At 37.6% G+C, this 27584-nt stretch overlaps 2 protein-coding genes and 1 pseudogene across 3 annotated transcripts in view; 1 reads left to right on the top strand and 2 right to left on the bottom strand.

The window, feature by feature from the left end:
- Positions 1 to 27584, top strand: part of LOC311598426 (olfactory receptor 10D1B-like) — a 116896-nt pseudogene that overhangs the window by 23641 nt on the left and 65671 nt on the right. The gene's annotated exons all lie outside the window — the stretch shown is intronic.
- Positions 1645 to 2568, bottom strand: LOC311598312 (olfactory receptor 8D2-like; the record flags this gene model as incomplete). The annotated part of the gene is made up of 1 exon (XM_084783346.1): positions 1645 to 2568. The coding sequence occupies one exon, from the start codon at positions 2566 to 2568 to the stop codon at positions 1645 to 1647; it is 924 nt and encodes a 307-aa protein (XP_084639472.1).
- LOC311598258 (olfactory receptor 8B3-like) lies at positions 16653 to 17606 on the bottom strand (the record flags this gene model as incomplete). The annotated part of the gene is made up of 1 exon (XM_084783284.1): positions 16653 to 17606. One exon carries the CDS (start codon positions 17604 to 17606, stop codon positions 16653 to 16655), a length of 954 nt encoding a protein of 317 aa, XP_084639410.1.

The raw sequence follows: 27584 nt of genomic DNA, 5'->3' as shown, positions 1-27584 counted from the left end.
GTTGTTAAACAGCAGCATACATGACTTAAGTTAAACATTTTAAAACCTGAAGACCAACAGAGTTCAGATAGTTAGAAAACAATATATCATATTCTTCATGGTAAAAGAAGAATACTTCTCAGTGAGTAGTTTCAGCTTTTCTTAATGTAAGAGAAGTTGGTGTGAAAGGTATTTTTATTCTTGAGCACACCCTGATTTTTCTTCCCACATTTGCCATTTCCTTGCCATTAGCTTGTATAATAAGGATACGTCTTCAATCACTGCAGTTCTTTTTGCCAGGACACTGCTTATATTAGGATGTGCATGCACAGGAAACTATTCTCCTAAAAGAGTTAATAACAAAATGAAAAATCATTCCTTTGAGCTCTATTTTTACGGTTGTAATGTCTTCCATAAATATAGTGGCTTAAATTAACAGGAACTTGTTAAGTTACAGTTCTAGAGATATGTTTGATATTAATTTTAACTGTCCCAAACAGATGCTTAGACTGCACTTCTCTACTTCTAGAAGTTCTATTTTTATGTTTTTAAAAATATTTATTAATCTTTTCAGGTTACAACTAAATTGCTATCCTATCACTTGTATCCTCCCATTCCTCCGTCCCTCCTGCTTTCACCCTATTCCCCTCCCCTAGGTCTATGACTAAGGCAAACCTCCTCCCCCACTATATGGTCATAGGCTATCAAGTCTCATCTTGATAGCCTGCTTATTCTTTCTTTGAATGCCACCAGGCCTCCCCATCAAGGGGAGGGGGTCAAATATGGAGCACCAGAGTTCATATCAAAATCAGTCCCTGCTCCCCACATAACTGTGGAGAATGTGCTGTCCATTGGGTAGATCAGAGTAGAGGTTTGGTGTTTACTATTGTATTGCTCTTGCTTAGTGCAATAGTTTGAGCAGGCCCCCCTGGGCCCCAACCCATCCATCACGATGTTCTTCTTGTAGGTTCTAGGACCCTCTGGGTCCTTCTATTTCCCCATCTCCTATATTTCTCTTACCTAGAGTCTCAAGATGTCCTCACATCTATCCCAATCTCCTGGTAAGTGAAGACTTTTGTGGGACATGCCTTTTGGGCTAGGACCCAATTATAAGTGAGTACGTACCATGTGAGTCTTTCTGCTTCTGGGTTAACTCACTCGTTATGATCATTTCTAGTCCCATCCATTTGTCCACAAACTTCTATAAGTTCTAAGTGAGAAAAGATACAGATTGTTTGAGCTACGTGCAGCTGCTGGCATGCCTCACTGTGTCCGTGCATCACTCATGTTTCTACCTTGTGGCTACAAAGGGACAAGTACATATATGAATTACCTCAAGTGTCTAACATTCAATAAAATGTTTTTTCAAACATAGCTATGCTGTCTTTAGTGTCCATCCAGTGACAGTATTCTTTTATTATAATGTTAGCATCTTATATTTATATCCCTTTCTTTTTTATCAGTTTTTAATTCCCCTTAAATATTCCTAGCGATTACACCATCCATACGAAAACTATATTGCCTGATAATTTACAAAAATGTCTCAGATATTCTCAAATATAAAATGATCATTTCTCAAGTAATGTTGACTATTTTATGTGGAGGAACTTAATACTAATAACATATGAGGCCTCCTGATGTTTCATTTTTCTTTCTCTCAGTGTGTTAGGATTGCCTTTCCCCAACCACCCTTTTGAGTGCATTTTTTACATCCTTGTTCCTCAGGCTGTATATGAGAGGGTTTAGCATTGGAATCACTGTGGTATAGAACACCGAAGACACTTTCTCCTGTTCCATATTATTGCTGGAAGGTGGCTTGAAGTACATGAACGTTATAGACCCAAAAAAGATGCCCACAGCCATAATGTGAGAGCTACAGGTCCCAAAGGCTTTGGAACGTCCTTCCGTGGAACGGATGCGAAGAATGCTAGTTAGGATGAAAGCATAAGAGATGATGACAGCCAGTGTAGGCGCGAGAGTATTAATACCACCAATAATGAACAGTAGTACTTCATTGATGTGAGTGCTGGAGCAAGACAAAGTCAACAAGGGCAGAATATCACAAAAATAATGGCTGACAGTATGAGACTCACAGAAGGACAACATTGTCATTCGCGTGGTGTGGACAGTAGCTCCGAAGACACCCAGGGAGTATACCACAAGCATCATTATGGAACAGACCCTGTGGGACATGACAGTGTTGTAAAGCAGTGGACTACAGATGGCCACATAGCGGTCATAGGCCATGGCTGTCAGGAGGTAGCCCTCTGCAATGACAAAAATGAGGAAGAAATAAAGCTGAGTCATGCACTCCCAAAAGGAGATGATGTTCTTCTCAGATACAAAGTTCACCAACATCTTAGGGGTAATGACAGAGGAATAGCAGAGGTCAATGAAGGACAAATGACTGAGAAAATAGTACATTGGCGAATGAAGTTGAGAGCTGATGGTGATTAAGAGGATCATGCCCAGGTTTCCCAGCACTGTGGTCACATATATTACAAGAAACAAGAGGAACAGGGGGAGCTGAAGGTCTGGGCGTTTTGTGAGTCCTTCGAGGATAAAGTCCATCACTGAAGAATGGTTCATAGTAGCCGTTTCTCATAAAATGTTATCTGTAAGAAAAAGGGAGAGAAAGGGTTGGTGGTGACTGTTATATTCTGGTTCTCTTTTGATGGACAGAATCTCTGGGAACCTCACTTCCCCCATGCATTTGTGTACGCCAAAGAGTTTTTTTTTTTTTTTTTTATAAATTACTTCTTTTATTTTTTTGAAAATCATTTCCCTTCCTCTTTCCTCCCTCAACTCCTTCCCTTATACTTCTTTCTCTGTTTCAAATCCACAGCCCACTATTCATTAATTATTGTTATATGAATATATGTATATGTGTATACTTACATAGTCCTTATTCAATCTGTTCAGTGTGTATCATGTTATTTGTATGTATGTTTTCAGGGATGATCATTAGTTATTGGATAACAAAGTCATCATGCTCTTCCTAGGAAAGACAATGTCGTCTGCTGTCAGTGCTCCTTAGCTGCCTGGAATGCTGTGCATAGAGTTGAGGTCTCATGCATGTGCTTCTAAAGCTTGAAGACAATGACTGGTTAACAGTGTAGGTTGCACCCCACCTTACTGACTGCTCCTGCTTAAGCCATGTCTCTTCATTTTGTTCAAAAAACTTAACTCTCTAATTACTTCAGATGAAGAATAAGCACAAATTTAAAACTAATTATTTTATTTACATATAATTAAAATAAGACTACTTAAGCATTTCACCTGAGTACCTCCAAGAGGAATCATCAGGTTTATGAAATTCAAGCTTGCACTATATCTCAAATAGTCTTTTTAAAAAATCTCTTTCAATTTCTCAGTGTATTGTAGAAATCAATATCACAGTCTCTAATGCTGGGAGTACAGACACAGTAAATGGAGCCACTAAAGTTGAGAGGAAATACATTTACGTAAAGAAGATTCTGGATGTAAATGAAAATATTATTTTAAAAAACAGCTCTATTCGCCCTACACTTGCAATCTTTTCTATTTCTTCTTGGGAGGAAAATCAAGAATTGACTAGGACACTCTCTTTCTAAGGATGCATGTACAAAATATGGTGTTACTGTCTGGTCATAAAATATAGCTGAGGCCAGCCCCATCCTCGAAAGAACAAAGTAGATCTGACTTCCAAACGTTAGATCTGAAACATTAATAAATTGGTATTTCCTCCAGGCAGTTCTGCTCCTTGCATCATTTGAAGACAATGTCTCACTGCCTTTTCTTTAAAACTATCAGAGCAGATCTCCAAACTTACTTTTAAATTTACTTATTATTTACTAAAATCCAAATAGACTTGAAAGAAGTTTTTTAACTTAATGTTCATATATTTTATTGAGTAATTTTTTATTAAAACATTCCCTTCAGGCTACAGAGATTGCACAGCAATTAAGAGCACTGACTGCTTTTCCAGAGGACATGGGTGCACCCACTCACCCACCAACCAGCTTACAATCATTTGTAACTCCAGTCCTAGGGTTTCAGACACCATCTTCTGGCCTCTGCAGGCACCAGCTTGCATGTGATTCACAGACATAAACGCAGACAAAAGATCCCTGTACATTAAATTAACATAATAATGTAAAATGTTCCTAATATTGTAACAGAGAGAAGTTTGGAAAGTGATATTGTTTTAAATTACATATTTTTTCAAAAATGAAAAAAATAAATTGAGAAAACATTAGTGCATACAATGAAATAAGTGATTTTTATTTTGTATTAAAAATGTGCTTAAGATAAAAAATTACAGATAAAGATGTTTCAATGTATTTTTCAGACTATCTTCTACAACTTTGTAAGAGCATTCAGTGTATCTGTGTACTTAAAAACAGGATTTGGTGAGATATTATTGCAAAGAATACAATAGAATATGATCTCCAAAAGTAATGAATCTGAATCAAAGAAAAGGAGGGCAAGGCTATCTTCTACCCTGGACGGCATAACAATTAACTGTCCCACAAAACAAAACACAATAAAAAGGACCATACTCTGAGGGACAGTTCCAGAGATACTGAGATGTTAAGCTCTTTAAGAGTGAGAGTGAAAGTAGAACACCTTCGGATGGATGCTCTGAACTTGATCAGTTAACGATACAACTCAGACTGAGAGATTTTCAACTGTTATTGATAGAAACTTATCACACCATGCAGCTCAGTAGAAAGATGCTGACAGCAGTTCGTGTACTTATCTCCTGCCACAGTTTTGATTAAGTGCAAAATAACTGCCTGGATTTCCTTTTGTAAGGAAGAGTTGTCCAGATAAACTACAGGTGATGTTGAGGTTGAAATTGTTAATCTGTTGAAGCAAATGAACTCCATTGCTGTGTGTTTTGGCAGAGTTCAGTAGAAGATAAACAGAAATATCTCACTTATGTAGAGATGTCTATTTAGTGAACTTTAACCTCAGGGTTACAAAAGAATATCATATCTCTATAAAACTAACATAGAGATCATAATATTTATGTACTAAGATTTGTTCATTTATCAATCCACATTTGTCACATGTTTTATCCATGCTTTCTTAGGAAATGCTTTTGATGCACATGACGGAGGTCAAAATAAAAGATCAAAATTAGCAGGATTTGGAAAGATGTATGAAAACCATGTAGCTCAGCTGAGAATCACACGCACAAAAACAGATGAGTTTAACAGCAATAAAAGGGGCTACAATATCAAATTAAATATCAGTAAAAACAGAAGTTCTCAAACTGCAAACTTACCTAAATATTAAAAAATTTTAGTCATGCTAGAATACACGTAAAAATGTCCAAGTAGTTCATGTAAAAGTAATGTTTTTTTACATTCCTATCTCAAAAAGGCAGGAGAGCTTGACACGATATTTAAATTTTCCACCAAAGTAATTCATAATGCAAGTCACAGATGAACTAAAATAAGATATCACATATGCAATATTTAACCTAAAATGAAGTATGTGCAATATAAATGAAAATGAGCAACTCCCAATTGCATAGGTCATGTGTTTTCTTTAGGCAGCAATGAGATATAGATTTTTCTCTCTTCCTGTTTTGTCCCTTATCTTTGGAATCTACAATATATTGTCTTTGTAGTTATATACTACACAATGATATCAGACAGAACACTTGTTGCTTCCATTCTTGATATACATATACACATATATAAGAAAAGTAACTGTTTATTCAATATGTAAGAATACAGATGCTCACAAGACCTATTATCCACAAAATAATCAGCACTTACACACACACACACACACACACACACACACACACACACACACACACACACACATATATATACAGAGGGGGGAACATAAAATATATGCATGACTAGAATAAAAATAAAAATAAATTAAAAATATAATAAAATAAATAAAAGTTGAGACGTTTGCTTCTTTATTTAACAAAAACTATGGAAATCCTTCACACAAACCCCTGACATTTAAACATATAACTAAAATAGTGTACATTCAGGAAGACAATGAAAGTATATTAAATCCACGATTGTCTTTTTCTATGCTGTTTTTTCAGCAATTGATCTTTTACACAATTGTTGTGTTTTAGGTCATATAAAAAGCAAATGAATTTAATCTAAAAAGCAACTGCTGTAGCACATATGTTACAACCTAGTGCTAAGAAATTTAATGTCACAGTGGAATTCCCCTACATGGAGTCAAATGGTGGGTGATTTCAGGTTATTCATATTAACCATATATTCATTTCCTCCTTGATAAATATAGTCTGTGAGATTCCTTTTAGAGAATTAAATGAGACAATGTAGGGTTTTTTTTTTATTATTTTGTATAGTTTTATATCTATAATGCTATAGTTAGGAAGATGAACTGTAGTATTGATGAACTAATTATTGTTAAGTCCATTTGAACATAAACACTCATACATCATCCAATACTTATTCAAGTTCTGAGGATTTGAAATCTACTTACCTTAGGATGTTTGCTTCAAACACAGGGTTCCTATATTACTTAGTAATTTTGAGCTAGGGCTTAGAAATACAGAAGTGGTTCATCCCCAAAGGTGCTCAAAATCTCTGCAGATTTGGCTCATTTGGAACACACAATTAATGAAGGGAAAAAACTATGGCATGGATGATCTCAGTAACACTTCACTACCTCAGGGATTCGATGCTGTTAACAAAACTCAGTAATAAATCCCATGCTGTCTTTCTATAATTCTCTAGAATTTCCATGTAATTTCATAAGTATATTTTCCCTTGTTATCTGAATGCTACTCTAGTAGATGTCAGTGAGTCTTAAAGGGAATTGCTCTCTAAAGAAATCACAAGGGTTTCTTATTCAGTAGTCCATATGTGTTCTATCACAGAATAGATAAAGATGTGCAGTGCCCCAACTGCTAGTGTGGAAAGACTGAATGTAATTAAAGCATCTTTCCAGTGAGGAAAGACTGACCTTAATAATTTCATTAGTTTTGGCTATTTTCCAAAGCCCTCCTTTCCACTTTATGATCTAGAACCACATAATCCTGATGTGGAACCACTGGCCATGAAATACATGATCTCATGCTACTGGCATCCCTTTCTCATGTTTTCTGATTTTGTTGAACATATATATATATATATGTTCTATGCCATGAGTTCATTGTGATCCAAACTCAGTGAAAGTCATGGTACTCCTTGCCCAGCAAGGCCCATGCCATCTTATTTAATATTAAATGTTTTAAATTAATTAATTAGTTAACTTACTAATTAATTTTGTCATATATTATATCACAAACTCAGTTTCCCTTCCCTCCTTCCCTCCCAGCCTTTCCCCTTCCTCTCACTGATCCACTCCTACTTTGTTTCCCTTCACAAGTATTTCTTTGAGACTAATTTTGATCATGCTCATCCCCCAAAAAGCCTTTCCAGATCCACTCCTCATTAGCTTTGTGTCAACTTCATTTTTATTTATTTATTTATTTATTTATTTATTTATTTATCGTTCACTCACTCATTCATTTGTTTTAATCTCCAGATGAATTGGTGATGCATAAATATGCGTCATCTTCTTTTGGTATGGTTGACTTACCAGAGGCTACATTCTTAGAATAAAACTGTCTCTGCCTCTGTAGCAGCTAACGATTGCCAATAGCTCCATTGTTAGGGGTAGGACTTGAGTTAAACTTTCTTCTCTGTTCTAGGATATTGGTGTGGCTCAGGCTTGCTGAGTTCTTGTATGCGCTGTCTTAACCCCTCTGAGTTCCTATGTACAAATGCCCTCTCAGCATTTTTGTAAATATTTGAGGGTTTTTGTTTTGTTTGGTTTTTTGTTTTTGATAAAGCATTACTGTACCAGTTCCTCTTTTTTCCTATCATTCTAATATCTACTATGTATTTCCCTGTTCCTCTTCCTCAGATTCATGGCCTTTTTTTCTTTAATTACTGTATAAACACACACACTAACTGTATGTATTCCTAACTTTATAAAGGCAACCCACTTGGTCCATCTAATGTTACTTGTATATCAATACATGATTTCAGGAATAATGACTTGGTACTGGTAAACTTATTTTTAAAAATTCAAGATAGCCAACATTTTATTTTAAAATATTATTAATATTATTTTATAGTTTGTTCAAAGTTTAATATAAAACTATTCCCAGAGTTTGATACTGAGTGATAGGCATTCTAAACAATGTTGGATTTGTTGTTGTTGGTGGTGGTTATAGGTTTATTCAGACCTTTTAAAACCATAGTTGGATAACTTATACATCCTTAAAAATTTACCTTTTCATCTAAATGTTCATTATATCCTCAGGACATAGGCATATGTGCTCATTCTGAGTATGTTTCCCTTCTCCAGTTTTAATTTAAACTTATTTAGTACCTTATTATCTTTAGGGTTTTTATTTTATCAGTCCTTTACTTATTAATGTTTTTATTTTGTTTTTTGTGTGATCCACTTTATTTTAATATTCATATACATGCTTGTTTGGCAGCACTGGGTATTGAATATAGTGTTCATACATGCTAGGCAATTGCTCTGTCATTGAACTACATATGCCCTGAGGTTACATTTTACTTTTTATTTTGAAACAGTTTCTAACTGTATTCCTGAAGTTGACCTTTAACTCACTTTGTATCCAAAGCTCCTCTGCCTCTGCCTCTTCAGCTACTGAGAGTACAGGCCTGTGCCACCTAACACATCTCCTAAATATTGATCATTTAAATTATACAGTACCCTTAAATTTATATTGCTATTAATGTATTATTATTGAATATCATTGATATTATATTATTCTTTAATTATTATTTTGAGTTTATACAGATCTTTTTACAATCTAAATTTAACATATTAAAGTCATAATTACATCTTTATAAAAAAAATGAAATCAGCATAATGCTATAACTGCCTCCAAGGACTACCTTAGATGTGTTGCACAGTTTTGTCCTATGTATTGTAGTGAGTTCCAAATATTCTTATTTCCTCTTTATTGTAATGTTCATTTGGTCAGTAGTTTTATCCTTATCATTTATATTAGTACATAGCTAATTTAGGGTAAAGGTTGGGTGTTACTTTTGCCCACCCCCTTTCCTGTAAAACATTAGTCTTATGAATAATAGAGTTGGTTCATTGTTATTGTCATTGTTATTCAGATACCAGATTTTAAACTTTGTTTTCCTTTACTGTTGAACAAATATATAGGGTACCATAGAATAAGAAATCCTTATAATGAAAAAGAGCAGAATGCATGCATGTCTTACCCATGCTTCTACTTTCAACATACTATTAACACAGCAGAGCAAAGTCTGAAAAATCTAGGTTTCTTTTTTTTTTAAATACATTTTTATTAATTTATACATATTACATCTCAGTTGTTAGCCCATCCCATGTATCCTCCCATTCCTCCCTTCCTCCCACTTCCCCCCTACTCCCCTCCCCTCCCCTAAGTCTGTGTCTGAGGGGGACCTCCTCCCCCTGAATATGCTCATACGGTATCAAGTCTCTCCTTGGTGACCTCTTATCTTTCCTCTGAGTGCCACCAGGCATCTCCGTCCAAGGGACATGTTCAAATATGGGGCACCAGAGTTTGTGTGAAAGTTAGATCTCCTTCTCCACTCAACAGTGGAGAATGTCCATCGGCTAGTCCGGGTAGGGGTTCAAGGTTTTTACTGCCTATTTTTTCCTTGGCTGTTGCCACAGTTTGCGGAGGGCCCCAGGGCCCAGACTCGCCTGTAGTTTTCCAGGACCCACTGGGTCCTTCCATTTCCTCTTTCTCCCAGGCTTCTCACACCTAAAGTTTCAATAGGGTGTCCTCCCCTCTTACCCACTATTCTGGTAGGTACAGTTTTTCATGGGGATGTACACCTTGGACTAGTGTCTCGATATAAGTGAGTATATACCATTTAGCTCTTTTTGCTTCTGTGTGAACTCACTCATTATGACAATTTCTAGTTCAATCCATTTGTCCACAAATTTTGGAAATTCCTTGTTTTTAATAGCTGAGTAGTATTCCATAGTGTAAATGTACCACAGTTTCTTTATCCATTCTTCTATAGAGGGACACGTAGGTTGTTTCCAAGTTCTGGCTATTATGAATAAGGCAGCTATGAACATGGTTGAGCATATGTCCCTGTTGTGTAGTAGTACATCCTCTGGGTATATTCCAAGGATTGGAATAGCTGGGTCTTGAGGAAGCCCTATTCCCATTTTTCTGAGAAAGCACCAGATAGCTTTCCAAAGTGGTTGTACTAGTTTGCATTCCCACCAGCAATGCAGGAGTGTTCCTCTTTCTCCACACCCTCGCCAGCATGAGGTGTCAGTTGAGTTATTGATCTTAGCCATTCTGATGGGTGTAAGATGGAATCTCAGTGTCGTTTTGATTTGCATTTCTCTGATGACTAAGGAGGTCGAGCATTTCTTTAAGTGTTTCTCAGCCATTTGATATTCCTCTGTTGAGAATTCTCTGTTTAGCTCTGCGCCCCATTTCTCTATTGGGTTATTTGGTTTGGTGGTGTTTAATTTCTTAAGTTCTTTATATATTTTGGATATTAGACCTTTGTCAGATGAAGAGTCGGTGAAGATCTTTTCCCAGTCTGTAGGCTGTCGCTTTGTTCTCTTGACAGTGTCACCTGCCTTACAGAAGCTTCTCAGCCTCATGAGGTCCCATTTATTAATTGTTGATGTTAAGGCCTGGGCTGTTGGTGTTCTGTTCAGGAAGTTGTCTCCTGTGCCTATGAGTTCCAGACTCTTCCCCACTTTTTCCTCTAATTGGGTTAATGTCTGTGGTTTTAGGTTGAGGTCTTTAATCCACTTGGACTTGAGTTTTGTGCATGGTGACAAATATGGGTCTAATTTCATTTTTATACATGTAGACATCCAGTTAGACCAGCACCATTTGTTGAAGATGCTGTCGTTTTTCCATTTAATGGATTTGGCTTCTTTGTCGAAAATCAGGTAAGCAAACGTGTGTGGATTCATCTCTGGGTCTTCAGTTCGATTCCATTGATCCACTAGCCTATTGCTGTGCCAGTACCAGGCTGTTTTAATTACTGTTGCTCTATAGTACAACTTGAGATCAGGTATGGAGATTCCTCCAGCGGATCTTTTATTGTATAGGATTGAAATGTAGGTATCTTGCTTCTCAGAATAGCATTCACCTCAGCTCAGCCTGCCTCGTTATAAAGTCAGACTGTAGAAGTATGGAATTGACACGGCAATTGACCCAGTCCACTGGGCTTGTGATGGACAAATAATAGACAATGTTATAAACACTTCTGCCAATTTCCACAGTGATAAAGCCAGAGAAGAAGAGTTTCTGCAGATACTGATAATTTATTCACATTATATCCTGATTGCTATCCCCTCACTTTTATCCTCCTGTTCTCTCCCTTCCTCCCTCCCTCCCTCTCCCCCTCCTTGTTCCATCCTATTTCCCCTAGACCTCTGACACTGGTGTGGGGGTGGGGAACTCCTCCCCCACTGTCTGATCAGTCTTTCAGGTCTCATCAGGATAGTCTGCAAACCCTTCCTCTGTGTGCCCTCGAGGCTGCCACCAAGGAGCAATGATCAAATCACCGGCACGAGAGTTCATGTCAGAGGCAGTCCTTTCACCTCTCAACCCCCCTACATACACATGGAGAATGAGCTACATCTGTACAGGGGTTCTAGGCACTCTGCATTGTACGTGGTTGGTGCATCAGTTTGTGCAGGCTCCCATGTGTCCAGATCCACTGGCCTTCATGGTCTCCTTGTGGAGGTCCTGACCCCTCTGGGTCCTTCCGACCCCTCTCACTCTTCCATACAACTCTAAGTGCTCTGCCCAAAGTCCCAGTTGCATCCCAGTATCTATCCCAATCCCCCTCTCAGTGGAGTTTCTCAGAAAACATCTATACTGGGATAATATTCACTTTTAACTGGATATATACCATGCCTATCTTTCTGAGTCCGGATTGCCTCACTCAGGATGATCATTTCTACTTCCATCCATTTGCCTGAAAATCTTAAGGTTTCCTTGCTTTCCATAACTGAGTACTATTCTGTTATGTAAATATACAACAGTTTCTTCATCCATTCTTCTGTTGAGGGGCATCTAGGTTGTTTACAGATTTTAGTTATTACAAATAAGGCTGCTATGAACATAGTTGAGCCAATGTCCTTGTTGTGTGGTGGAGCATCTTTCAGGTATGTGCCCAGGAGTGGTATAACTGGGTCGTGAACTAGCATTGTTCCCAGTTTTCTGAGAAAGCCCCAGATTGATTTTCAAAGTGATTGTACAAGTATTCTTGAATTAACAATGTTTAAAACAATTCATATACATTAATTCCTCTCAAATAATTGAAGGTTTAAAAACTGCTGTCAGTCTACTTTACTTCCTTTTGTGTCTTATTCATCTCTGATGAATGAATGTCACTTCTTATGTTAGGAACTGTGTAAGAACAGCAAAACGACTTTAGCATTCATGGCATATGTCCCAGTTTTGCCCTCAGTTTTCTGATATCATTTAATAAAAAATGTTAATGAGTAGATGTGCAACCTGAGGATTTAAAGTACAAATGACTGATGGTTTCTGATATAAAATTTAGATTTGTGATAATTTTAAGATTTTTATAAGATTACTTTTTAAGATAAACAATAGAATAATGGATCCTGGCTTTGTAACTACAAATTGCACTCTGCTAGTAAAAGAAACTCTCTGAAGAAAATATCTTGCTCACTTACAGTTTATTAGTCTATGCTTAGACATGAATGTATGTGGGAATTTGGGAATAAAGTGGGGTTTTTTCATCTGATGTCAAACATTTCATCACTAATGGTATTGGGGAACAAGCTTTTATAATGTTCATTGTAGTCATGTAAAATAGAATGTAACCACATTATAATTTTCATATTGCTTGAGAGATTTCTCTGGGAGATATAAGCTATGAGAGAAAAATTAAAGTTGTTGGAACTTGTTGGAACCTTTATTCATCTCACTCTGTGTGTGTGTGTATGTGTGTGTGTGTGTCTCTGTGTGTGCACATGTGCCCATGCATGCATGTGCCTGCTTTACATTAATTACTGCCCTCACATCCCCTCCTTGGATTCTAAGCTATGCATGTGTTCATTGTTTAAGTGAGAAGGTTTTATTGAGATAAATGCTGCATTTATGACAAGGTGGCCTTCATCATTCTTGGGGTCCAGAAAAGAAAGGACTTGCCATTCTCTTTGTTTGGTGTTTTCAGATCACACCCAGTCTCTCTCTCTCTCTCTCTCTCTCTCTCTCTCTCTCTCTCTCTCTCTCTCTCTCTCTTTCTCTCTCTCTCTCACACACACACACACACACACACACACACACATGCACACTATATTATTGCTATTTTAGGAGCTCTGCTTTCATTCTTTATGCACTATGTGCAAATCAGATCAATGTTCAATTTGCCTTTAATTTCAATGGTTACACATTTCTTGCCTCTTTTTATGAGTCTTCATTTTACTTTTATTACAGCATACATCAATTTCTTAGAGCATCTTGGTATTTTATTGTCTAATTATATATTTCTAGCAATAATTATTATATTTTAACTGTGTAGCAGACATCCAAGAGCATAATAAATAACTTTCCCCTAAAATATAAATTGTGATCTATAAGATACATTAAACACAAAATATCACATTTTAATGGAAAGCTGATGAAAATGATACTAGGCTGTATTAAAATAAAAATATGTTCTATTACATGGATAAGAGTTATTGATCTTGTGAGCATCCTCACCTCTTCCTAATGCTAGACATAAGCTTTGTTTAGCCAAGTAAACTCTTTAAAAAAGGGAAATATTATCTCTATTGAGTTGTAAACTGGAACACAACCAGGTATTGTACAGTGAAGCAAAGGCCAGGAAAAATGATTGGATTAATTTGATGCTCAAAATCTATTAACAGAGATTATTGAAGTCTTGATGCCTTCACTTGTTGCTTATACTTCTTATTGCACATGGTAAATAATTTACTGTTTTTAAACATATTTTTCATCATTCTAGAAGCCTAGGACAGTGGAAACTCCCAGGAATTTATGAGGATGACCTAAGACAACTAGCAATGGGGCTTTGGGGCCAGAACCTGCTATCTCCCATAACCAGACAAGACTTCCACTTTAGAAATTGGGACACCAACCAAGCCACAAAACCTTAGACTCGAAATCCGTCCTCCCTACAAGATGTGCAGGGGTAATAGATGGAGCACAATCTGAGGGAAGGGCCAACCAATGACTGGCATAGATTGAAACCCATGCCACGAGAGGGAGCCCATCCCTCACACTATTAGTGATATTCTGCAATATGTGCCGACAGGAGCTGATGTTTCATGTCTGTCATCAGAGAGGTATCACCAAACAATGGATGGAAATTGACTTTAGTAGAGCTTGAGGAATCCTGTGGAAGATGGATAGGAAAGATTGAAGAAACCAGTGGGTCAAGGACACAACAAGAAAATCTACAGAATCAAGTAACCTGGGCCCATCGGGGCTCATAGAAACTGAGCCGCATGCCAGAGAGCACTCATGGGATGGCCCTGGCCCTTTGTAACAGTTGTGCAGCTGGGTCATTTGTGGGACTTCTAAAGTGAGAGCAAGGGCTGTCTGTAACTACATTGTCTGTCGATGGATCCTTTTCCCTTCACTGGGCTGACTCCTCTAGCCTCAATATAAGAAGACGCTCCTTAGTCTTACTGCAGCTTGACCTGCCAAACTTGGATTAGAGTAGAGGGGAGGGCAGAGACTAGGAGGGGAGAAGGGAGAAAATGTTGTGATCAAGCTGTAAAATACATAAATAGCTTTACCAGTTTCTGAGTTTCTTGGTTTCTGAGACAGCAATTGGGTGTATATAAAGTTTTCTTACAAAGAACTTTGGGATCATTTCATGAATCCTGCATTTATTATTTAGAATAAATGAACAAGGGATTTACAAATAAGAAAGAGGCAAGGTCTCAAGCGGGGGAGGTTGAGGGACTTCAAAGCACACCTCCCTAGAGAGCTACAAGGAGAGAGCCCATTGTGAGAGGATGTGAGCCTTTCCTCATAGCATCACATTCAACATATATTCACACTGACTGCAGTTTTTAGTTTTCTCCATGTTATTTTATCCTGGACAGTATTTAGTCTTCTTAGGAATATTATTAGTTGATTTGGTTTGAACATTTGTGAGACTTGGGATTCGTAAAACAAAATGTAAATATACTCATCATAGAAAGCAAAAGCATTACTACTTTTGATAGGTTTTCGAATTTGTTTTTCCTACTTGGTGAAATGTAACATAGTTTAGAATTAGAAACTATTCTTCACTCTAGAAAAAGTTCTATTGAAACTTACTATGAATATAATAAAGCATCCTCCTTCAGCTTCATTTATGTTCAAGAAATATATTTGGTCTGTAAAATTTTCTATATCTTCTTTTCAATGAGAAAAATCTAACCATAGTATAAAATTCTGATATTTGAAAAAGCTACTTTTTACTTCAATCCAATCTCTAAGAAAAAAGATAGCCTAGGTAGATCAAACTATAATTGTCTATTGTTATAAGTTAAACATTATCACATTCTTTGTGGTCTGATATGTCCCTAGCAGCTTTTAAATGATTTTTAAAGTTTTTTTTTTGCTCTAGAACCCTAAAAACAATATCTCTGCTCATGATTTATACTTTATGAAAATTTTTAATTAATATACTCACCATACATAAGAATAGCAGAAATTTTATGAGTATTTAAGCTATTTCTACAAATTGTTTATTAGATACATTTTAAATCTCGGTCATAATGTCTTAAAGAAAGCCAAGACAAGCAGAATCTTAGTTTCTTGGAAAATGAGAGCTATGCAGTTTATCTTACAGTACGTGACCAGAATAAAAAGACCTATGTAAGCCGGGCAGTGGTGGTATACGCCTTTAATCCCAGCACTCGGGAGGCAGAGGTAGGCAGATTGCTGTGAGTTCGAGGCCAGCCTGGTTTACAAAGTGAGTCCAGGATAGTCAACTCATAGCTATAACAACAACAACAAAAAGAACAATAAAGAAAATAAACACCTGGATGCTTCAGAGACTGAGCTCAAATGGTGAAAGGCAATGTTCCCCGTGGTATTCACTTTCAGTTCACGTTTACACTGGCTGACAGTTATGTTTGTCTTCAATAATCACTTGGAACAATGGAAATTGTTGTAGATTCATAGCTGCTTCCAAAAACATGAAAGAAAAACTGAAACACAACTTTCAAAATTCTCACCAATTTTGTTCATCGGGTTTGTTTTTATGATAAAATCTGACCCTCTGTTTGTGTCATATGAAATCAACTATAAACCAAGCACATACACAGCAGAACAGGGGCCACAGCTTAACCAGCCTCTGCCTCACAGTGTAAATGAGTATAATTTGGTTAATTGGTTATCTAAGCCATAGTATTTGCCGACACAATAAACATATTTCCACATAGAAAAACTAAAGAGTAATACCTTTTACTTGTTTCTCGATGTCTCAAGTATATATTTATCTACGTAAAAGTTGTGAGAAAACGAGCAAGGAAAATGAAACGCTATGAAGAAAGTAAACAGCTCTAAATTAACGGAGATAATGATTATGTTTGACTAAGGTCAGTATATATAGCTTTGGTAAATATATCAAACAATCCAAGAGAATTATTTATTCTTAATAGTCCCTTTCTGCTCAAGAAAATAATTTTCTTTTCAGAGTTTTCTTCAGAGCTAGCTTGACGTCCTTATTCCTTAAGCTATAGATCAAGGGGTTCAGCATGGGCCCAACATTTGTGTAAAATACCGAGGCTACTTTTCCTTTGTCCATAGATTCTGCGTCAGAAGGTTGCATGTACATGAATGCTGCTGCTCCAAAGAAGAGTGAGACAGTCATTATGTGGGAGCTGCAGGTGTTGAAGGCTTTAGCCCTGCCCTGTGTGGAGCTGATGCGGAGGATGTTAGCAATGATAAATCCGTAGGAGACAAAAGTCGTGCTGGTAGACACCACGATGTTAATGCCAACCAGAACAAAGACTACAACTTCATTGTTGTAAGTGCTGGTGCAGGAAAGTTGGAGCACAGGGAGGATATCGCATAGATAATGATTGATAAGGTTTTCATCACAGAAGGTCAGTCTTGCCATGCAAAGAGTATGGGCCAAGGAACCCCAGCACCCCATCACATAGGCCCCAAACACAAACACAGCACAGATCTGAGGGGATAATATAACATTGTATAGCAGTGGCTTGCAAATAGCAACGTATCGATCATAGGCCATTGCAGTCAGTATATAACATTCTGTAATGACGAAAAAGCAGAAGAAGTAGAGTTGAGTCAGGCAGCCTGTATAGGAGATTGTGTTTTTCTCTACCACGAAATTAATTAGCATTTTGGGGGTAAAGACAGAGGAGTAACAAATATCTACAAATGATAGGTTAAAGAGGAAATAATACATGGGCGTGTGAAGGTGTGTGTTCAAGGAAATCAGTGTAACCAAGCCCAGATTGGCCACTATAGTAACCACATAGATTCCTAGAAACAGGAAAAACAGAGGCATTTGGAGTTCTGGCCGATTAGTTAAGCCCTCCAGGATAAATTCTGTCACCAGGGAGTAGTTTCCATCTGTCATTCTTCTGTAGATCTTCATCTACAGAGGTATAGAAAGAGACAATTAGCAGAAAGTGGAGCTTACCTAAAACACGTCCCACCCATCCTCTGGACTCTGCTGTGCCTCTGAAAACACTTGGATGTGCTGCAACATATCTAGCTTGAAGAAATCCCTTGCAGCAGGGCATTGTCCCAGGTTGCCTGTTTCCTTGTTCAGCTCTTAATGCCTTTGTAGGTACAATTCCTTTCCCTTTAAAGAGCCAACTGTACACACTTCACAAGAGGCTAAATACATTTATTAAAAACATGTACCTTGTCCCAGGTAAAATATTTAGAAGCCTAGCAAGTAGATGCCACACCTCGGAGAGCTGAGGACACTGAGAGTCCATCTTATTAAATGGTAACTAATTTTCCTAGTACATTTTTCTGTGCCCCCACTATCTCAGCATATCTTGCAACAAAGGGACCCTAGCACTCTGAGTTGATAAAACAGTTCTTTAAATGGTGCTACCTGGAGATGTAAAATTCAGGTTTCTTTAAATGAGTTGTACTGGGTGTGTCAGCCACACTCCAGGGAGGCACCTTTCTCAGGGTAGATAACCAGGACAAATCAGACTCTATAAATTATAGTGGCTTTTTCTTTTTAACTTTTTAAAAGATAGACAAAACAAAACAAAAACACAAATAAACAACAACAACAAAAAAAACACAATGAAATTTGGTAGCAATAAAAGTGAAGAGGCTCCGAAGAAAGTTGGGGGATGGGAAATAATATCCTAAATATATACTGCATTAAAGAATAAATAAATAAATCTAAAGAATAAATAAAACCAGTTTTAAAGACTTGAGGAATGCAAACTAACCAAATACAATAATAAAGGTGTTAAATTCATATACTCACAGTTGTTTTTAAGAACAGCCTTCAGTCCTTATTTTATTTGATTTATAAATGATTTGTGTGAAAGCAATTCCGAAACTGGAGAAGAGAAGAATGCTATCACAGACTCGTCATGCTTCTATAACGCTGGTGTATCAGGACACAGCTTGTACCCATGAATGATCCTGGGACTCCTCCAGAGCTGAAAGTAAAGTGTGCATTTTGCTGGCCTTCCGCAAGAAGACCACAACAGTCACATGAAAGGAAAAGTAATATTTATGTTCATAGGAAAACCAAGGGGGATTCAACACAGAAGACGTTGTTGTGTTTTGACAACACTAACGCCTAGCTAATATCCAGAGACAGCTTCTCCCAAGATACTGATGCCTGTTTAAAACTTAACAGTGATGATCACAGTATCTCCTTAGGGACACCGTCTTCCTCTCAGATTTCATCTCCGTGCTCATTACTTCATTCTCTAAATTACATGCAAGAGTGATCTACAGTAGCTCTCTGGACGTGATTCAGAAGTCAAGTTCCCTCAGTGCCAGTCACATGCTAAATGATCATGTCCTCTATCTTATAGTAAAGAAGAAAACTTGGAAACTAGATATATGAGCCCAAGATTCTTTAAACAAGGCCCATATCAGGTCAGCCCCATCCTGGTGGTGGGCTGTTCAGTATCACACGTCTCTGGCCTTTACTGACTTCCCGGGATAAAATAACTTTCTCCCAAGAATGCCTTTATTAGTTATAGCCTCAATATTTTCACCAAAGAAGTCAAAGTTCTTTTTTTTTTTTAACCTAAATGCCAATGCTAAAAATATTTTAGAATATCTGAGTAGGCTGTTGCTTTGTTCTCTTGACAGTGTCACCTGCCTTACAGAAGCTTTTCAGCCTCATGAGGTCCCATTTATTAATGGTTGATGTTAAGGCCTGGGCTGTTGGTGTTCTGTTCAAGAAGTTGTCTCCTGTGCCTATGTGTTCCAGACTCTTCCCCACTTTTTCCTCTAACTGGGTTAATGTCTCTGGTTTTAGGTTGAGGTCTTTAATCCACTTGGACTTGAGTTTTGTGCATGGTGACAAATAGGGGTCTAATTGCATTTTTCTACATGTTTCAATAGATGCACTATAGAAATATAGACACACTTTTCATATTTTTCTCATACTATGAATTATTCTCTATCTTGTTTATAATTATAGGGCATCTCTATTTGAATTTCTTGGCATTTTACTGTCTCTAGTGAGAACGAAGACTACTAATAGACAGGATAGCTCTAGAATCTGACTGAATGGTTGGAATTACAGTAAATTTTCTTTAGTTAGAAAGGGAGCAATCTCTTATTTTGCTTGCAAAATTCTAGCTAGAATTCTATATATAATTCAAATATCCATTTATTCCTATTTGTTATAATGTAGTTGGTATGCAAAAATTATATTAAATTTGTGTATATAATTTCTTGAGTTGGAATGTTTGTATACACTATGTCATACAAGGTAATAACTCATCACCTCTCCAAATTCTTTGGCTTTGTTTTTTTTTTTTTAATGTTTTTCTAAAACTCTACTATCATCAACATCAAAAAACAGGAACCAACAACCACAGGTCATTAATATCTCTCAATATAAATGGCCTCAACTGTCCAATAAAAAGACACAGGCTAACAGGATGGATCTGAAAACAGGACCCATTACTCTGCTTCATACAGGAAACATACTTCAAAAATAAAGATAGACATTGCCTGATAGTAAAGGGGTAGAAAAGAGGTATTTCAAGCAAACAGACCTAGGAAGCAAGCAGGAGTAGCCCTTGATTCTCTCATCTAGAGTCCCAATAGGTTGTCTTCCCCACTGTCCCACTTTCCTGGTAAGTGAAGACTTTCATGAGACATGCTCCTTGGGCTAGTGTCCAGATATAAGTGAGTATATACCATTTGACTCTTTCTGCTTCTGGGTTAACTCACTTATTTTGACCATTTCTAGTTCAATCCATTTGCCCACAAATTTCAGGATTTCCTTGTTTTTAATAGCTGAGTGGTATTCCATAGGGTAAATGTACCAATTTCTTTATCCATTCTTCTACTGAGGGACACTTAGGCTGTTTCCATGTTCTGGCTATTATGAATAAGGCTGCTATGAACATGGTTGAGTAAATCTTCTTGTGTGCTTGAACATCTTCTGGGTATATTCCAAGGAGTGGAATAGCTGGGTCTTGAGGAAGCCCTATTCTCAGTTTTCTGAGATAGCACCAGATAGATTTCCAAAGTGGCTGTACTAGTTTGCATTCCCACCAGTAACGAAGGAGTGTTCTTCTCTCTCTACGTCCTCGTCAGCATGTGATGTCACTTGAATTTTTTTATCTTAGTCATTCTGATGGGTGTAAGATGCAGATTTTAATTTTTTAAAGTTTGTATTTACTGAATAATATGGAAAAGAAGATGATTGATTTTAATAATAAAAGTTACATTGGGTAGTGAGAGCTCAAAACCATGATTGAAAAAGACAAGAAAGAGTGGTGTGCTCTCCATTCCTCAATCAGCAAATGTGTAACTATAGACTAGAAGTCATTCAAGGCTACAGCCGATCTCTCAAATCCACAGGACACTCCCCCCACACTACTGAACTGGAAGGAAATCCATAATTTCTCAGTAGAAAGAAATCATATGTCCCATGAGGTAAGCTTGTTTTTTGTCATGAAGGAAATAAATTAATCATGGATTTATTACAGATGCCTAGGAAGAGAAAGAAGCAGGGGAACTGGGTCTCTGAATATTCTGTCAAACCCACCAGGATGAATTCAGTAATGAAGACAATGGTTTTCGTGCCCATTCTCTTCTTAAGAGCTCAAAGAGAGAAGGCATGTTCTGAATTAAGAGGAAATGCTGTACCCATTTGTTCTATACCCAGAAGCCCAGAGACTCAGCTGAAACTTGCCTACTTTCTGTTTTTGTTTTGGGTTGTTTGTTTGTTTTTGCTGCTTTTATAAAGGAGGCACATGTGGAAAGCTAAGCATAGCGAAAATACATGGGAGAAACATGCCAAAAAATATACACAGGTATTTTTAACTCAGATTTTTCTACAGACATCAGTATGCCAACACCTGTGTTCCAATGTGATAAAGACCCAGAATTTGTCTTTCAGTTGAATATCAAACTGCTTTTATAAATGTCATATTCACATCATCAAAAGCAACATATGAAAACATTGCTCCTTCTCTTTGAACTACTTCATGCAAACTTTAATCCCACACATAAAACTATAAGAACAAAGGAATGATAAAAGCAGAAGAAATAATCTTTGCTAGGGAAAAAGAACACCAGTTGGTTGTCCAATACCAAATGTTCAGCTCTGAAAACATAAATTTAAGTAACAAAATGCAGACCGAGCAAGATTGTACTTAAGTATTTAAGAATATATAAATATTAATTTTTAAAAGGTCATGAATATTAAAGAAATCAAGGAAAAGTATATGAGAATGTGACAATGGGCTGAAAAGCTACAACCTCGCCTGGATGAGTTGCCAGATGTCAAAAGCATGAACACAATGGCAACCCGACATCACTTATCAGGGTGATTGGACCTAGGGGTATCTAGAAGATTCAGGTGACTGAAGGACTCAGAAGAACGTGGATGTTGTTTTAGCTTTACACGTTCACACTCCCACTAGTAATGGGTGGTGGGAGAAAGAAGCCAGAAATACACACTGGGAAAATTTAAAAACAAACAAAAAAAAACACCAAAAAAACAGTGTCCTCAACAAATGATGCAGGCCAAACTGAATGGCTGCATTGTAGAAGAATCTAAATAGATCCACACTTATTTCCTCCACAGTACTTAACTCAAGATGAATCCAACACAAAAGCTGGTACTCAGAACCTGGTAGAAGAGAATGTGGGGACAGCCTTGAACTTCTTGGTGCAGAAAGACTTTGTGAACATAACACTAATAGTCCACGCACTAAGAACAACCATTAGTAAATGGGATCTCATCAAAACGAGAAACTTCTACACCGTGAAGGACACCATCATTTAAACCAAAGGGCAGCCTGTAGAATGGGAAAAGGCTTTACCAACCACACATCTGTTAGATGACTGATTTCTGGAATATATATAGAACTGAAACTGGCCGCCAAGAAAATAAATAACTTAATTTTAAAATGAGGTATTGATTGAAATAGAGGAATCTCAAATGGCTGAGAAACATTTAAAGACATATTCAGATCCTAAGCCATCAAGGAAATGAAAATGAAAACTTCATTCAGATGCCATTGTACACCTGTCAGAATGATTGAGATTAAAACAAGTGACAAAGCAAGGCTGGTGATATGTGGATTAAGAGGAATAGACATCCATTATTCGTGAGCGTGTAAACATGTAGAGCGACTATGGAAGTCATTATGGTGCTCCTTAGAAAGAAGACAATAAACCCCCTGGCAATGGGCAAAGAGGCAACTTGTTGGTGCTGTTGTGGTTATATCAGTCAGGAGCTGAGCAGATGGGAGTTATTTTTCATTCTAGCTTGATGCCTGGCTTGGCGGGCAAAGTTGTTTGTTTGTTTGTTTGTTTTGTTTTGCTTTTTGTTTTTGTGTTTTTGCTTTTGTTTTTGTTTGGTGCCGAAGGAGGAATACACACAGAGACTGACAGACTACCATGCTACCCACAGACCAGGTCTCCAGCTCACAGCACAGGAGAGCCATAAACACCTGCCTGCTGACATGGCATGCAGTGTAGATGGAGCATGTTGCCCAGGGGGCCTGCCAGCTGCATGGCAAGTGTGCAAGGATACGGTGGTCAGATAGAAGAGAAAGAGGAGAGGCTCAGCTTGAGTCCTGTATAGAAAGATGGAACTGGAGTTTCAAGGGTGGAGGGGAATAGCCTGTTGTGAGTGGCCAGCCCAGCCTCCTGGGGCCACGGCAAGATCCCAGCCTGAGCTGCTACTCAGAACCATGTCTCAGGCTGTGGCTATGCAGTGGCAGAGGTTGATGTGGTGTCTGTGGCTTCAATTACCTCTAGAGAACACAGGGATGTCTCTGGTCTGGGCAGCTGGCAGGGATCAACTGATGTCCAGAGGCTGTTTAGAACTGGCCCCACTCCTCACTAGGTGTGGTGGTCTAGGGAGCTGGACCCATCTCTCATCACTGGCAGCACTCATGAAAGCTGGCCTTGTGCCTTTCAGAGTCAACCCAGTGGAGCTGGCCCTGATGGCAGGGGTGTGGGTGAGCGGGCCTCAAGGCCATGAGTGTGGGAGAGCTGACCCTGCCCTTCATTTGCTGTAGGGTAGCTTGTTCTTATCTAGAGCCTTCACCCCTACTACTAGTGTTCATGGTACTAAAAGGTACTCTTTATAGTGCCAATGTCCAAAGTAGAGAGGTAAGTAGAAAATCAGCTACAATCTCTTTAATTTATAGTTGTTGTTTGCATAGTAGATGTGTTTGTATCTTAGTGACACAATGTCTGTGGGATTAAACAACCAATATCTGACTGGGATTAAGGCCCGTTCTATCCTATGGAGCCCATCCCCAACATTGCTTTGCTTGGCCAAGAACTTGAGACTACATAGGTTAGGGACCCTAGGGGAAAACCAAATGTTACTGTCATGCTAAAGGAATGTTACAACAAAATGACTCCTGATGACATTCTGCTATACTCATAGATAAATGCCTTGCTCACCACCATCAAGGAAGTAGATAGGAATAAATACAGAGAATCACAATTGGGAAACATACAGAATGAGAGGCCTTAGAATACTCAGTCTTAAATGGAGTATCAACAACATTTCGCCCCCCTCACTGCCAGGGAGCCCTGACAAAGAAGAGGCAGAAAGAGTGTGAGAATCAGAGGGCATAGGCTACACCAAGGAAACAAGGCCTTCTAACCACAGCACAGTCAGCGTAAAGGGATTATGGCCTTTTGAAACACAGAACCTGCACAGCCCCCAACATCCCTAGCCCACAAGCCATCTCCAAGCAATAATCACTCAAATAGAAAATTATTTTTCTCTAATACATTCCCACTTGGTATAGAAAACACTCTCAGGCTTAGCCTTAGATGCTAACATAAAATAGATTTACCTCTCTCTCTCTCTCTCTCTCTCTCTCTCTCTCTCTCTCTCTCTCATCTATCTATCTATCTATCTATCTATCTATCTATCTATCTATCTATCTATCATCTATCTATCTCATAATGCTTTGGGTATTTTTTCTTACCATATATGCCTTTTGCTTAAATACTATAGTTTCTCATTTTGTATTTTTAGAGAATTTAATTTCATGCCAGTGTGTGTGTGTGTGTGTGTGTGTGTGTGTGTGTGTGTGTGTGTGTCTACACCAATATGTACTTCCTGTGATTTTTTTAGCTCTTTGTTTTTCTGTTCATTTGTTTATTTTGTCCTATGCAGGCTTATTGGTTTGCTTTATCATAACTGACTGTTTTTTCATTTTCTTTAAGTTTACCTTCTATTTTCTAATGAAAGAAAGCAAGGAACCATATGGGTTTAGAAGATGTGGAGGTGGAGAGAGTCTGGGAGGAGTTGGGGAAGGTGAAACAATAATCAGAATATATAATATGAAAAAATTAAGTATAGGATGGTAACTTTTATGCAGTGTGTGTGTGTGTGTGTGTGTGTGTGTGTGTGTGTGTGGTGATTTCCACACTAAGCGATTACAAGCTCAGTATCATGGAGTGTACCAAGAATCTGAGCACCAGAGACACTGTGGCAGGAAATTTTTGACGTGAAGTGATACCTGACAATTAAAATAAGAAACCAACAAAATTAAAACAACAGAAAAGGGAGAAAACAAAGGTGAAAAATTGCTGAAGAAGATATAATTTTGTGAAAATTCATAAGACATAAATAGGTTGAGAAAAATATAATCATAGAATATATTGCAATACCCTCTTTATTACAACATTGCTCTGAGCATGATTCAAATCTACAGCAAGGGTACACTGGCTTTCTTTCCTTACAGAATCTGTGTGTCCTTGGAACTCCATACCTTGCATGGTTCAGGGAGTAATCCAAAGCTTCTACTCAGTGTAGATCTCTCAGTGGGCTTTCTCTGTTGCTGATTTCCAAGGTTAAACAGTTTGTATTAGACATTTATACAGTTAAAATACTAGTGCCTTTTCCTGCTGTCTATAGACGTATATGTTTCTCAAATAAATAGACTTCTAACCGAAGTTTGAACTTTATTATATCGTATAAATAGTATAGATATAAAATTATTTAAAATACAAATATATTTCTATGTACTAGAATATTAAGACTTTACAAAACCATGTGTACTTGTAAATAGAATGACATCATCACCTTCATTCTTTTTCTCTGCATGCTGATTCTACTTGAAAAAGCCTCTATCTTTTCTGTTAGTTTGTCTTGTTTTGTTTTGTTTTGTTTTTTGTGAATCTATCACTCAAACAAGGCTTGATTGTCATCTGTCTTCAGTACACAAATACAAATAAAATGTGGAAAAGACACTAATGTTGGAATGGCATGTATTATGTGTGTGGCTCTTATTCCACATCATTATAAGACTCTTGGAATAAAATCTGCTCCAGAGGAAATAGAAGCAAACATTCCACCCTCACTGGACTAATCATATGGCTGAGATAAATGTGATATAAAATTAAGTGAGATATGATATTCAAGCATTTATTGCTAATTCCAGGATGGAGTAAAAGCCAAAAGAAAGAATGGTAACATGTGTCATCTCATTTTTCCGTATACTATGCCTGTCAGTGTAAATTATGGATACTTCACACATCAAAACTGAGCAATAAGACTGTAAAATATGAAGTACTAAACAACTTCTTGAACACTTTTTTAGTTTAGTATTTGTTCTTTCTGGGTAAGTCAGCACTTTTAATCATTAAGTTGTATTTGTTTCATTTATTTTCCTTTTTTAAAAATTAATTGAGACTTTCTTTTTTTTGTTTGTTTTTTTTTCCAAGATATAGATTATTTTATTAATTTGTTCTTATTACATCTCAAAGGTTATCCCATCCCTTGTATCCTCCCATTCTTCCCTCCCTCCCATTTTTCCCTTATTCCCCTCCCCTATGACAGTTCCTGAGGGGGATTTCCTCCCCCTGTATATGCTCATAGGGTATCAAGTCTCTTCTTGGTAACCTGCTGTCCTTCCTCTGAGTGCCACCAGGTCTCTCCCTCCAGGGAAAATGGTCAAATATGAGACACCAGAGTACGTGAGAAAGTCACATCCAACTGTCCACTCTACTGTGGAGAATGTTCTGACCATTGGCTAGATCTGGGTAGGGGTTTAAAATTTACCGCCTGTATTGTCCTTGGCTGGTGCCTTAGTTTGAGCGGGACCCCTGGGCCCAAATCTGCCTATCATAATGTTCTACTTACAATGTCTTGACCATGTTCATTTCTTCCCCCAAGTCCTTCAAGCTCCACTCCCCCTTTCTTAGGCATTCAATTTTTTTCTTTTCTTTTTTTTTTTAAGTCAACCATATCCAATTTATGCTTTCCATACATTCATAAGTGTGTAGCTTTCTACTGAAGCATGGTCAACTTTTCAGAGGTTGCATCCTTAAAGAAAACTGATTTCAGGGTCAGATAGAGCATTGCTGTGTAGGAGTGTGACTTCAAACCCACATTCCTTCTCAATATTTTCATTGTTTTTTAGTTGAACTTACACAGTTCTTCGGCGTCTGTCACAACTACCTGGAATCAATATGTGTAACTGTCTTGCAGTGTCTAGAAAACCATACCATATGGTAATCACTATACTTTTTGTTTGTCTTATACTTGTTGATTTTGTAAGAAAAATTCAAGTGTCTATCACAGCAATTTTGATTGTGATTTGGGGCAAGCCAAGGGTGTCTCTGAACATCAGCATCAGCATCTATGGAGCTGGGTGAAGTTCTCTCCCTATGGCTTCTGGACTTCTCACCTACTTAGCTCAAAGATAGGCAGGTAGGATACTGAAAAGGGAGCAGTGTGCATCATTCCTCCTGAGGCAATATATAGGTGATATAGGTGCACTGACATTTGTCAATGTTTAATTAATTCTTTCTGAGAGATACATGTTTAAATCATGCAGATAATTACATCAGACTCCTCACTGAGGAAAACAGTAGCCCTGTCCTTGGGATATAAATCTGTGCAATATATTAAGGG

Source organism: Acomys minous (assembly GCF_964271855.1).
Source record: "Acomys minous genome assembly, chromosome: 5".
Classification (NCBI taxonomy): Eukaryota; Metazoa; Chordata; class Mammalia; order Rodentia; family Muridae; genus Acomys; species Acomys minous.
This window is presented reverse-complemented; position numbering and strand designations above follow the sequence as displayed.